This window comes from Salvia miltiorrhiza, chromosome 3, assembly GCF_028751815.1.
Source record: "Salvia miltiorrhiza cultivar Shanhuang (shh) chromosome 3, IMPLAD_Smil_shh, whole genome shotgun sequence".
In the NCBI taxonomy this organism is placed as follows: domain Eukaryota; kingdom Viridiplantae; phylum Streptophyta; class Magnoliopsida; order Lamiales; family Lamiaceae; genus Salvia; species Salvia miltiorrhiza.
In genome coordinates this window covers 55,979,397-55,990,178 of record NC_080389.1, presented here as the reverse complement: position 1 = coordinate 55,990,178, position 10,782 = coordinate 55,979,397, and the positions used below count along the sequence as shown (strand labels likewise).

At 36.5% G+C, this 10,782-nt stretch overlaps 2 protein-coding genes across 2 annotated transcripts; one reads left to right on the top strand and one right to left on the bottom strand.

Moving 5' to 3' along the window:
• The first annotated feature begins 2,579 nt into the window (after positions 1–2,579).
• LOC131014570 (RHOMBOID-like protein 2) lies at positions 2,580–5,414 on the top strand. The gene is made up of 5 exons (XM_057942580.1): positions 2,580–3,258; positions 4,245–4,408; positions 4,525–4,688; positions 4,768–5,021; positions 5,111–5,414. Exons 1-5 carry the CDS (start codon positions 2,987–2,989, stop codon positions 5,223–5,225), a joined length of 969 nt encoding a protein of 322 aa, XP_057798563.1. The 5' UTR covers positions 2,580–2,986; the 3' UTR covers positions 5,226–5,414.
• A 1,839-nt stretch (positions 5,415–7,253) lies between these two features.
• On the bottom strand, positions 7,254–10,237 carry LOC131014569 (protein IQ-DOMAIN 24-like). The gene is made up of 4 exons (XM_057942579.1): positions 9,678–10,237; positions 8,343–8,543; positions 8,134–8,205; positions 7,254–8,041 (listed from the first exon to the last, which is right to left on the bottom strand). Exons 1-4 carry the CDS (start codon positions 10,017–10,019, stop codon positions 7,436–7,438), a joined length of 1,221 nt encoding a protein of 406 aa, XP_057798562.1. The 5' UTR covers positions 10,020–10,237; the 3' UTR covers positions 7,254–7,435.
• Positions 10,238–10,782: the final 545 nt, after the last annotated feature.

Genomic DNA, 10,782 nt, shown 5'->3' with positions numbered 1-10,782 from the left:
TTGTATTAATTTATTTAGTAATTTAATTGATAAATTTTCATAAAAAAATCTATGTTGAATCCAAATTTTATTTTTAAAATTTTATGCAAAATATATTATTTTATAATCAAATTAAATTGAAGAAATAATTTACTTAATCAAATCAATTTATTTTTTCAAATTAAATTAATTAGACCAAGTATTTAATTAAATAAATTTGATCAAATTAAATTGACAAAGCAATTCAAATTGTATTAGTCTCAATCATTCCGCCAATTAAATGTAGATTTTTAATTTGGAGAGCAAGAACTTCTTCTTGTATAAGTTTTATTTTGGTGAAATCTTATAAAAAAAACTCAATTGAGATTTATATGAAGTCTTCACTCGATTGAGATTATTATAAATTTGATACATGATTAAAGATTTCTAATACTATATTTTAACATCATATCTCATTATCTCTATTGTTCTTTATCAAAATGCTTCATTTATGCATTACTAATTTCATAATTTATTATTATTATTATTATTATTATTATTATTATTATTATTATTATTATTATTATTATTATTATTATTATTATTAATGGACGAACAGAAACAAATAAAGTTTGTAGAAATGAAAAATATACTTATTTTTTTCCCTATATAAATAAAATATACAGATTTATTTTATATAAAATAAAAATAATATTTTAATTATTTTGATAGACGTAAAATAATATTTTGTTTTAAAGTAACCAGTTTATAGAATTTGTGCCTTATTATGCAAACATGTAAATCAATGACCGAATCCGTTTATAATTTACATATATGTGCATGTCTCAATTCAAACTCAATTTAAAATTAATTTTATTGAAAATTAAGAAGATAAATATTATATATATATATATATATACAATATATATATATATATATATTGCAACATATACATATAATATGTACGCTTTTGAAAAAAAAAAATAATGTACGCTTTTGAGAAATATAAAATTAATTATTTACATATAGATGTATATTCATCAAATATAAATGTGTATATATAGTATATTGTGAGAAATAAAGAAAATTTAAAATATTTAATGTTAAATTTTGATATTATTATACTAAGGGTTAAGTACCAATTCCCCCCTATCGATGACGTCCCTATCGTGTACATGACCATATAGTTAGGGTAAGCGTTGTTTACTATCTCAAGTGGCAAAATCAAACCAATTTCCCCTCCACGTTTTTAACACCGTAAAAACTCCGTTAGATTTTTTTTTTATAATTAAAATAGGCCCCATATCTCTCTCCCCCTCACTGAAATCCGGCCGCCGCAACCCTCCTCCGGTGAAGGGTCGTCCTCTTATCCGACGAGCCTGTTACGTTGCCATCCACCCCCATTTCTCGCCTTTCTCTCTCGCCTCTGAGTTCCAGCCGCTCGTATCTCGAGTGACAGCGTCGCCGCCTTTATCCCCTCAAACCCTAGATCCTCAAATCAAAACTCCATTCCCTTCGATCTTCGGCGATCGGGACCACGCGCCGCCCTCGTTCGAGGAAAGTCGCTGCCGAACCTCCTCCATTTTCTCAACTCCGACGAAGCAGCAGCGACGAGCCACCGCCTCCCTTTGATTCTCCGGCAACGACACAGTGAGGGAGGCGGCGAAGTCTTGCCGTCGCCAAGGAAGGAGACGGCGTAGGGTTCATGCCTGTGGGTGAGGGTCTTGTGTTTGGGGTCGAGTCAGGGAGAAGAGGGTGTCCGGTGGCAGCGCTTCTCGCCGGGGCGATGGAGCAGCACCGGTGACTGAGCTGAGTTGTGGAGAAGAGAATGACCGGTAGCAAATGCCCCCCTGTCGGAATTGAGAGAGAGAGAAGGCGAGTTGGGGCCCACCTTAATTAAAAACAAACAAAAAAAATTATTTCTAACTATGTTAAGCTCCATTAAGTGGCGGGGGGGGGGGAAATTTGGTTCGATTTTGCCATGTTGAGGTAGTAAACAGCGCTTACCCTGACTATAGGGTCCTGTACGCGATATGGACGTCATCGATAGGGGGAATTTGATACTTAACCCTTGTACTAAATTAATTAAAAGGTCATGTTATAATTACAATTAAATTAAAAATTGATGTATTTTCTGGTCAAGCTACAAAGTCATGTTATAATTGCGATTAAATTGAAAATTAATGTATTTTTGGTCAAATTATAAGGTCATGTTATAAATCAAAAAATTGGCAAATTAAACTATGAGTATTTTCCGGCAATAACCCCTTAATATTATTACTTCATCCGTCCACGAAAATATGACATAAGCGAACGTGACACAAATTAAGAAAGGGACCCACAAATTAAGAAAAGTAAAAATAATTAATTAAGTTACTGAGTATCGAAAAAAATTAGTGAAGGAAAAGAGAAAGGGCCCAAAAAATTAGTCAAATTGTTACTAAAAATATGCTAAGATATATTTTCATGAATAAACGAAAATACAGGTCATATTTTGTGGATGTAATAATTTAAAATATTTTTGAGACAAGATAAATAATTTAAGATTTAGTACAATAATTGTTCATTTATTTAGCTATCCTAAAATGGTCATTTATTTAGTTCACTACTCTGGTTTGGCAAAGCGAACTGTCAAAGTCGTAGCTCTGGAAAATGGAAACTGGGTCAGTTACTCTCGAAATCTCGACCGCTTAGCCCATCATCTCTGCTTCGCAGTCCCACCACATTCTAATGGATCACCCAATAGCATTCACCCACGTTATCCCTTTGTCCTCATAGTTGGACGGAGTATCATGGACGCCGACACAGGTGATCCAAACCTCGTGGCGCATAAACTCAAATAAGATGACTACTACCTCTTCTCTCTCTAGGCCACAACACAACAATGGCACAGTGCACGTTCTCCCTCCCTCTCTTAAAACCCACTAATCCCACTTCACAACACGATAACAGCCAAGATTTAACGCCAATAAATCAAACAGTTTCACTTTAAATCTCAGTAAATATATTAGAAAGAGAAACCGCAGCTATGAGGGGGCAGGACATCGAAAGCAGGGCGGTGAAGGGCTCAGCTGAAGACGCGTACGCGATTGAAGAGAGAGAGAGGAACTGGATATCATGGCTGGTTCCGGTTGTCGTGGCTGCCAACGTGGCGATGTTCGTCGTGGTGATGTATTTCAATAACTGTCCGAAGCGTATCAGAAGCAGCGGCGATGATCACAAGTGCGTCGCCAGGTTTCTTGGCCGCTTTTCCTTTCAGCCTCTCGGAGAGAATCCTCTGTTTGGCCCTTCTTCTTCCACGTAAGAATCAGCTCAATTTTTAGTTTGGTTATGCAAAAATTGTTTCTTTTTGTATCTTTGTTGTCTGCTTCTCCCTCTCAGGTGATTTCTGTTTATACATTTATGAAACCTTTTTATGTATCCTTTGTTTTTGCTGTGAGTTGGATGAAAGGTCAATTTTTAGTTTGATTTGTGTTCGTAATATCTTCTCAATTTTTGGTGGGAAACCGGACTCTGAGACAGTGAGTGTTTCCAAGTCTTAATTCTTCGCCTTTGTTGTTTCTTTTTCTTGATGAATTGGTAACTGCCTTTTTTAAATACCTTTAATATAAATATGGTGCTCGAGAAGACATTTTCGAGAACGTTGATGGTCCTGCTTTTTGTTAGGGAATGGGTGAAATGGTATCTTTTGTTGTTGGCTAAAAAGGTTTAATGTCCCTTTCCTTTGATCACAAAAACAGAAATTGAGAATTCTGGTGCTATTTGCCCAACCACTGTTTCGTCCTTACGAGACGGTTGGTTGCCAATTCATTGCTACTACTCAAATGCTTGTAGCTTCAATTATTTCTCAACCTATGTTTGATTTATTCTGGAGCTTACAAAAATAAGTTTACCTAGTGAATAGTGATAGTATAGGTTGACTAAGTTTTTGGATAAACCTGTAAATAAGGTTGAAACTTTATTGAAGATATCCATAATTCATGATGCTAGTCTAATTATGATTGTGGGTTTGATGGCAGAATTGGTATCACACAACATTAACATGACATTTACCATTGGGAGTCTAATTTGATTCTGGATTCAATCCATCTTGTTTGAAGATTCATGCTTGTAATAGGAGTAGTATTTTGAGATGTCTACGTTTTTGTTGTTGCTAGACGTTTATGTCTCGAACTTGTGTTTTCTTTTAAATGATGCATGCATTGTCTGGTCATGGCCATGGGAACTAGGAAAATGAAAATTTTTGAAAATATTAGTATTGAATCTAAACCTTTGCCCTTTTGAAGGTTGGAGAGATTTGGGGGTCTTAATTGGGATAAGGTAGTGCATCAGCACCAAGGCTGGAGGCTTATCTCATGTATCTGGTTACATGCTGGTCTAATACATTTGCTTGCAAATATGCTGAGTCTCGTCTTCATTGGTATACGCCTTGAGCAGAATTTTGGATTTGGTAAGTGCTATGAGATGATATCACCTCAAAAGTGTTACTAGTAAACTAGTGCTTCTTTAGCTAATCATCTTATATTACACTATCTTTATAAGTAACTTATGATATCTTTCTCCCAGTACGCATCGGCATAATCTATCTGTTATCTGGATTTGGTGGGAGTGTACTATCTTCGTTGTTCATACGGAACAGTATCTCTGTTGGTGCATCTGGTGCACTTTTTGGGCTTCTCGGAGCAATGCTTTCAGAGTTGATCACAAACTGGTCGATATATACAAACAAGGTCGGGTGATGTTCATCTTTCTTGTTGTCTACAATAGAATTGAGTCGTAAGATATGATTATTTTCATTGGTTTTTGCAGGTGGCTGCACTATTGACGCTCATAGTGATAGTCGTGATCAATTTAGGCATTGGGATTCTTCCTTATGTGGATAACTTTGCTCATATTGGTGGATTCCTGACCGGCATTTTACTTGGCTTTATCCTCCTCCCTCGTCCTCAATTTGCGTGGTTAGCACGCCACAATCCAGCAGCTGGGATTCGTGGTGTGACGCCCAAATATAAGGGATACCAGTACGTGCTGCTCGTTGTCTCTCTGGCACTGCTGATTGTCGGGTGTGTATCGTTTTTACCTTAAAAAATCTAGAGCTCCGAACTCGTTGCAGAAGCGTTTGTGTTAATGCATGTGATGTTCAAATGCACAGGTTTAGCGTTGCATTGGTGATGCTGTTTCGAGGAGTGAATGCGTATGAGCGTTGCCATTGGTGCCGCTACTTGAGCTGTGTCCCGACCTCTAAATGGAACTGTGATGCCACTTGAAAGCTGCAATGTTATGTTCAGAGTTTAGATTGGGATGATATATATATATTTATGTGGTGTTTCTATTCTAATTGTTACTTTGTTTTGCATAATTGTTTCTGAGCGGTCTTTCCTACATACATAGATTAGGTTGTTTGTAGAAAGCATGCTTTTTTTCGAATTTGATTCAGTAATAACTTTTTTATCTCATCATTATCTTTTTTTAGTCCAATTTCTAAATTAATTTATAGGTTGTATTTGGTAGCTTGGTCTAAATTAAATATGTTATCTGAATGGAACTAAAAGCTTATGAGAAGACAAGTGTATATATATATATATATATATATATATATATATATATATTATCATCATCATCTAAATAAATATTCTTTTTTTGCTTATTTTAATTATATATCTATTTTATTCTTTATTTTTTAAAATATAAATATTACTTCATATATATATAGAATATTTTTGAATATCGAATCGAATATCGTAATTCTCGAACCGTATTTGATAATTAATCAAATTTAAAAAAATATTTGTATTCGTATTATAAAATTTCGTATCTGAATTTTAAAAATTGGAATCGAACCAATGATGAGTATATATAGTTGCCGTTGGAAAAAAGAAAACAAATAACCTTACGAGTGAATTTGATTTTATTGTGACGCAAATCTAGGCCCAACTTGAAATCTACGCTATGAAGAAAACAACTAAACTCCTAGTTTATATAAAGGGCATTACATTAGTAGTATGAAGATCTCATATTGGCGTGACATTTTCGATATTCATATTGTCAGCGAGAGAGAGGGGGCAGAAAGGAGAGAAAGTTTCGATCGAGAGAGAGATATGTCCTCCTTTCTTCCTCCTCTCTCTCTCTAATAATATGATGGGATTCGAATATGAAGAAATGCAGCAGTTATGGAGATGGAGATTGCGATGCTGTCCAAGAAAACAGAGTTTTTATGGTGTATGTATAAACATGTTTCTTTTTCTAATAATAATGCTTTTTCTTGCTTATCTTTAATTTATTTACCTCTTCTTGTCATCTACTTTTTTTACGATTCTGTTCATTACTTGCCATCAATGAGTCTCTGTCAACAAGATTATAGACACCAAGGCTTCGGTTTCCAAATTGTTAAATTATTTGATGTGTAATTTTAAAATTTATTCCCAAACCAATGGAAGTAACATAATTATGGATTGATGTGGCTGTGGATTAATTAGTTTTTTCCGTTTGTTTATTGTTAAGTTGCGAACTCCACAATTACATCCAAGAAACGCATATACACCGTGGTTCATACTTTCATGGGCATGAGCAGAATAAGAAAATCAAACAACTTTGGTTTCGTCAATAAAAGAAAACATATACTAGTACTACTATATATTATTATGGTTTTGGTTTAATTAGTCCAATATTCTTTAACAAATTGTGTAACATTTTTGTGCATACTTGTTCTAAGATTTTGTGGCATGGTCAACTAAGCAGGAAGAAGTAGCACGTAGAGTTTTATTGTAAAAGAAAATTTAGATAATATGCCAATTTCCCCTTTAGTAACACTAATTGCCTCATAAAAAAAAAAAACAAGACTCTTTGGGTTAAAGTTGAGATCCAAGATTCAATCCTCATCATCTCTCTATTCTTACCATATATAGAAAACAAAAAATAAAATATAGTACCAATTATGAATACAAAGAAAGTAAAAAATAGAACCATCAACATCAACAATAGAAAGAAATCCAAATATAAAATAAGAAGATCTATAGACTCTATTTCATAGCTTATTTCAATTTTTCTTATTTCATGCAGTTCTGAATCCACTGTAGTGGCGATATTTTTCTAATGAAGCATATTCTAATTGAACTCAATCTCCTTTTCACGTTTTTATTTATTCGTCAAAGTTAAGAGAGAAGCATCATGTATTGTTTACACGACATGTCATGATATCTTGTTGAATTAGTTGGACAGATGATTGAAATGTTTTGAATTGTTTATGTTGACTTGCAAACTCTACCAACTACATCAATGAAACGCACAAAAAGATATACATGAAATCGCTTGAAATAATCTGTATTCGATGTTGCCATGTCGTCAAACAATAAATACAAGACACTACGCTCCAAGAAACAAGAAACGCCACACATTCCTTGTTTCCTTTGAGCCAAATATTATTTTAACTAATTTACCAGATTGCGAGCAGCAGTTTTCCTCGTGTAATAATCAGCTTCTAAAATCTGTAGCCATACGACGAGCTAACAACGTTAACACGAGCATGACTGCCTTGCCTGTTTACATTAGCACGACTGGGTCGAACAGCACAGCCCTTCTCCGAGATGGCATCCGACTCCCAAGAACGCTCATCCAACTGCATCCTCTGCTTGGGAACACTCTGAGACCTAAGTTTAGCCCGAGATGACTCTGTATTGGCCATGTAGTTGGGGTGAGTGAGGTAGTCACACTCGCTTCTCGTTGGAGTAAACATCCCTCTGAGGTTGGTGTTGGGTCTAGGGCTACTCTCAGCTGTCCAAACTGCAACTTGCTCCACCTCCTTTGCTGATGAGGATATACTAGGATCCGGTTTCTCGAGCTTCGCTGAGAGTCTGGGCAAGGAGATGATTTTCAGACATTCCTGCCCCGTTGCTGATGAACTTTGTGCAGCAGGAGAGGCTCTTCTGGTCGTGCTCTCACGGGGCTTCCATGTGTCGACTTCAAGTATCTTGTCACTTCTCTCATCATCATCTCCACGGCGGTTGTTCCATGAATACTGCTCGATCCAGTGGTTCAACCAATTAGACGCCATGTCTCTGCTGCCAATATTGCTCGTGCGCGATGGCTGATGCCATCAGGGCATAGTTAGTGCACTAGTTTTCTTTCCCATATGAATATTGGGCTAACAATAAGCTACAAAAGTTGAAGTTAACTTACCTTGGTGGTGATGTATCCACCGTGTTTACCAGTATCCGACCACTGATGATAGTTTCTCGGATTCACAGCTCCCTGCAGTAAGCAACGGTATGAACCAAGTGTTAAAAGGCTACTTGTGGAGACGAGGCGAAGTGAAGCAATGTACCATTGAACATGAGAAAACAAGTATTCTTAATTTGTGCAAATCAAAAGGAAACTAGACTACTTACTGAAGATTGATAGTTGGAGAATCTGAAGTTTGCCTTACAAGAATCTGATACGTAAGATCTATGTGAAGAGGCCCGTGCCTGAATTCGGGCCATTGCTTGCATACGATGAAGCAAATCTGCACTTTGCTTTCGGACAATGTGGCCTCTCACCAGAGCTTGAAGCTTCACCAGCCCCTTAAGTGCCTTTAATGCCCTCCTAGCCTACAACACAGCCACCAAGAATCAAAAAGCCTTCCTTCTCGTATTCATACATAAAGACTTCAAATCAGAAACAACATAATCAGCATCTCATCAATTTGAAATGTAGAGACTTCGGTTAGCTGATTTGTATGAATTGATAATCGCGGACAACTTTAATTATATATTAAAACAAGAGAAAGTACACAACACAAGGAACTAAAGGCAAGCTCCAAACTCCAAAGGTATTATGATGCAATATAAAATAACAGTATCCAGCTTTTACCAAACTGCTTTAACTTTGAGTTCATCATTCATCCAACTGCTTTAGAGAATAAGCCTCCAACAAGTAGCATAGTAAATAGAAAGTCTATTTAAGTCAGTTATTCTCTCTAAAAATGTTTAAACAACTGTTGGAAGACATTACAAACTCAAAGCAAGAAAATGTGAAGTTAGTGAAAGGACTAGAAATAGTAAGGGATAGGTGGGAACAATTTTCTGAAAGTAAATTACATCGATAATTACGTTAACCCACCACTGAAGAATTTATTGTCCCAGAAGCCAGTCATCGGTGCCATTCGACAACCAACTGTTTACAGACAATGACACAACAAACAGAATAGGGGAAAAAAAAAAGTAAATGAGAGTTGAAATTCTTCACAAGGATTGCCTCCCAATTTTTACTATCCACAACTTGTTGCAGAAATGGATTTTCTAGTGAAGGAGGAGATGATCAAATCAATCACAGTTCCATGCAAATTGCAGTAACCTTGAAACTATATATAAACTACATGAAAATTGCAAGACCACCTAGTAGTATTGTCTGCATATGTGGTTGGAAGCTGGAAATAATGAAGCATAAGAATTAAGAACAAACTAGTAATGTTGAAACCTGCGAATTATGCAACTAAATATGCCAAGGAGAAGTATAAAATTATATTGATCAAACATCAAAGTAAGATAGTGGGAGTCAAATTGACAATTTTTTTTTTAGAATCAAATTGACAAATATACGACCAAATTTGTGAAGGATTTATTGTAGATGTTCCATACTAAAAAAAAAAGTTTGGCCTACACAAGGAGGCGTCAATTCAAACAAATATACAGCAAAAATTAATTAAAGGAAGGAAAAATAACTGTGTAGATAACTAAACTAACCAAATATGCTCGGAAGGCAGACTGAATCTTGGTAACCGCGGCCACGCGCCGCCTGTCATAGGCGGGAACATTCCTCCCGCTTCCGGCGGCAGTGGTGAGCCTGACCACCTGAGCCGCGGCGTGTGCGGCAGCAAGAGCAGCCTCAGCTACCGCCGCCGTGGCCGCCGCGACGGCTATTGCATGCTTGTTAGCATCAAGATATGGGTCCTCATTCTTCAACTTATAAGCAGCGGATTTCGAGAAGGCCCACCTGCTCTTCTTCTTCTTCTCCTTCTCCCTCGACGGCTGCTCGGACTTCTTGGAGCTTAGGAGTGAGCGCAACCACTTGGCAGTTTTACCCATGTCTCATTATGGCGAGTGGAGAAGCTGCTGTGTGTTGTTTCAACATTTTTCTTGGGAGCATTTGATGGGAGCAGCGATGCCTATATTTATTGGGATAGTGTTGCACGCGCGCCCAGGCGGCGGGTGGGGGCGACGCGCGGCGTGGTGGTTGGATGTTGGGACCCTTCGCGGTTTTGAATAGACGACAATTAACAGGTAATCACGCTTTCTGCTCCTCCTTTTTTCCACCTATTGAAAAATCTTTTCTAGTCTTCTCTATTCACTTGCTAATATTTTTTTAGGGGTAATTGCCCCTAAATATATTACTCCATCCGTCCCAGCTTTTAGTATCCAATTTTTCTTTTTTGGCCGTCCCATATTTTAGTATCCATTTATATTTTTGGTAAAAGTAGGTGGGACCCTTACTCCACTTTAATTATTTTAACTCTCACATAAAATGTGGGACCCTTATTCCACTCACAACACATCAATCACTTTATTAAAATCCGTGTCGTTCTCAATTGGATACCAAAAGCCGGGACGGAGGGAGTAATTTTTTTATTTTTTAAAATTGTACATCATCTTTAAAATCCGCATCATAATATATAACCTTTATTTTTTTTTCTAGAATTGCACATGGTCAGCCAACCACCAACCGAAAAAATGATGTGGATGCTGGAAACGCCACATATACACGCTGTAAAAAAAAATAATTGATGTGGTAGCCATGTAGGATTTTTTTCTGCTATTAAATTCGAATTTTCAGAATATATAATTAAGGCAT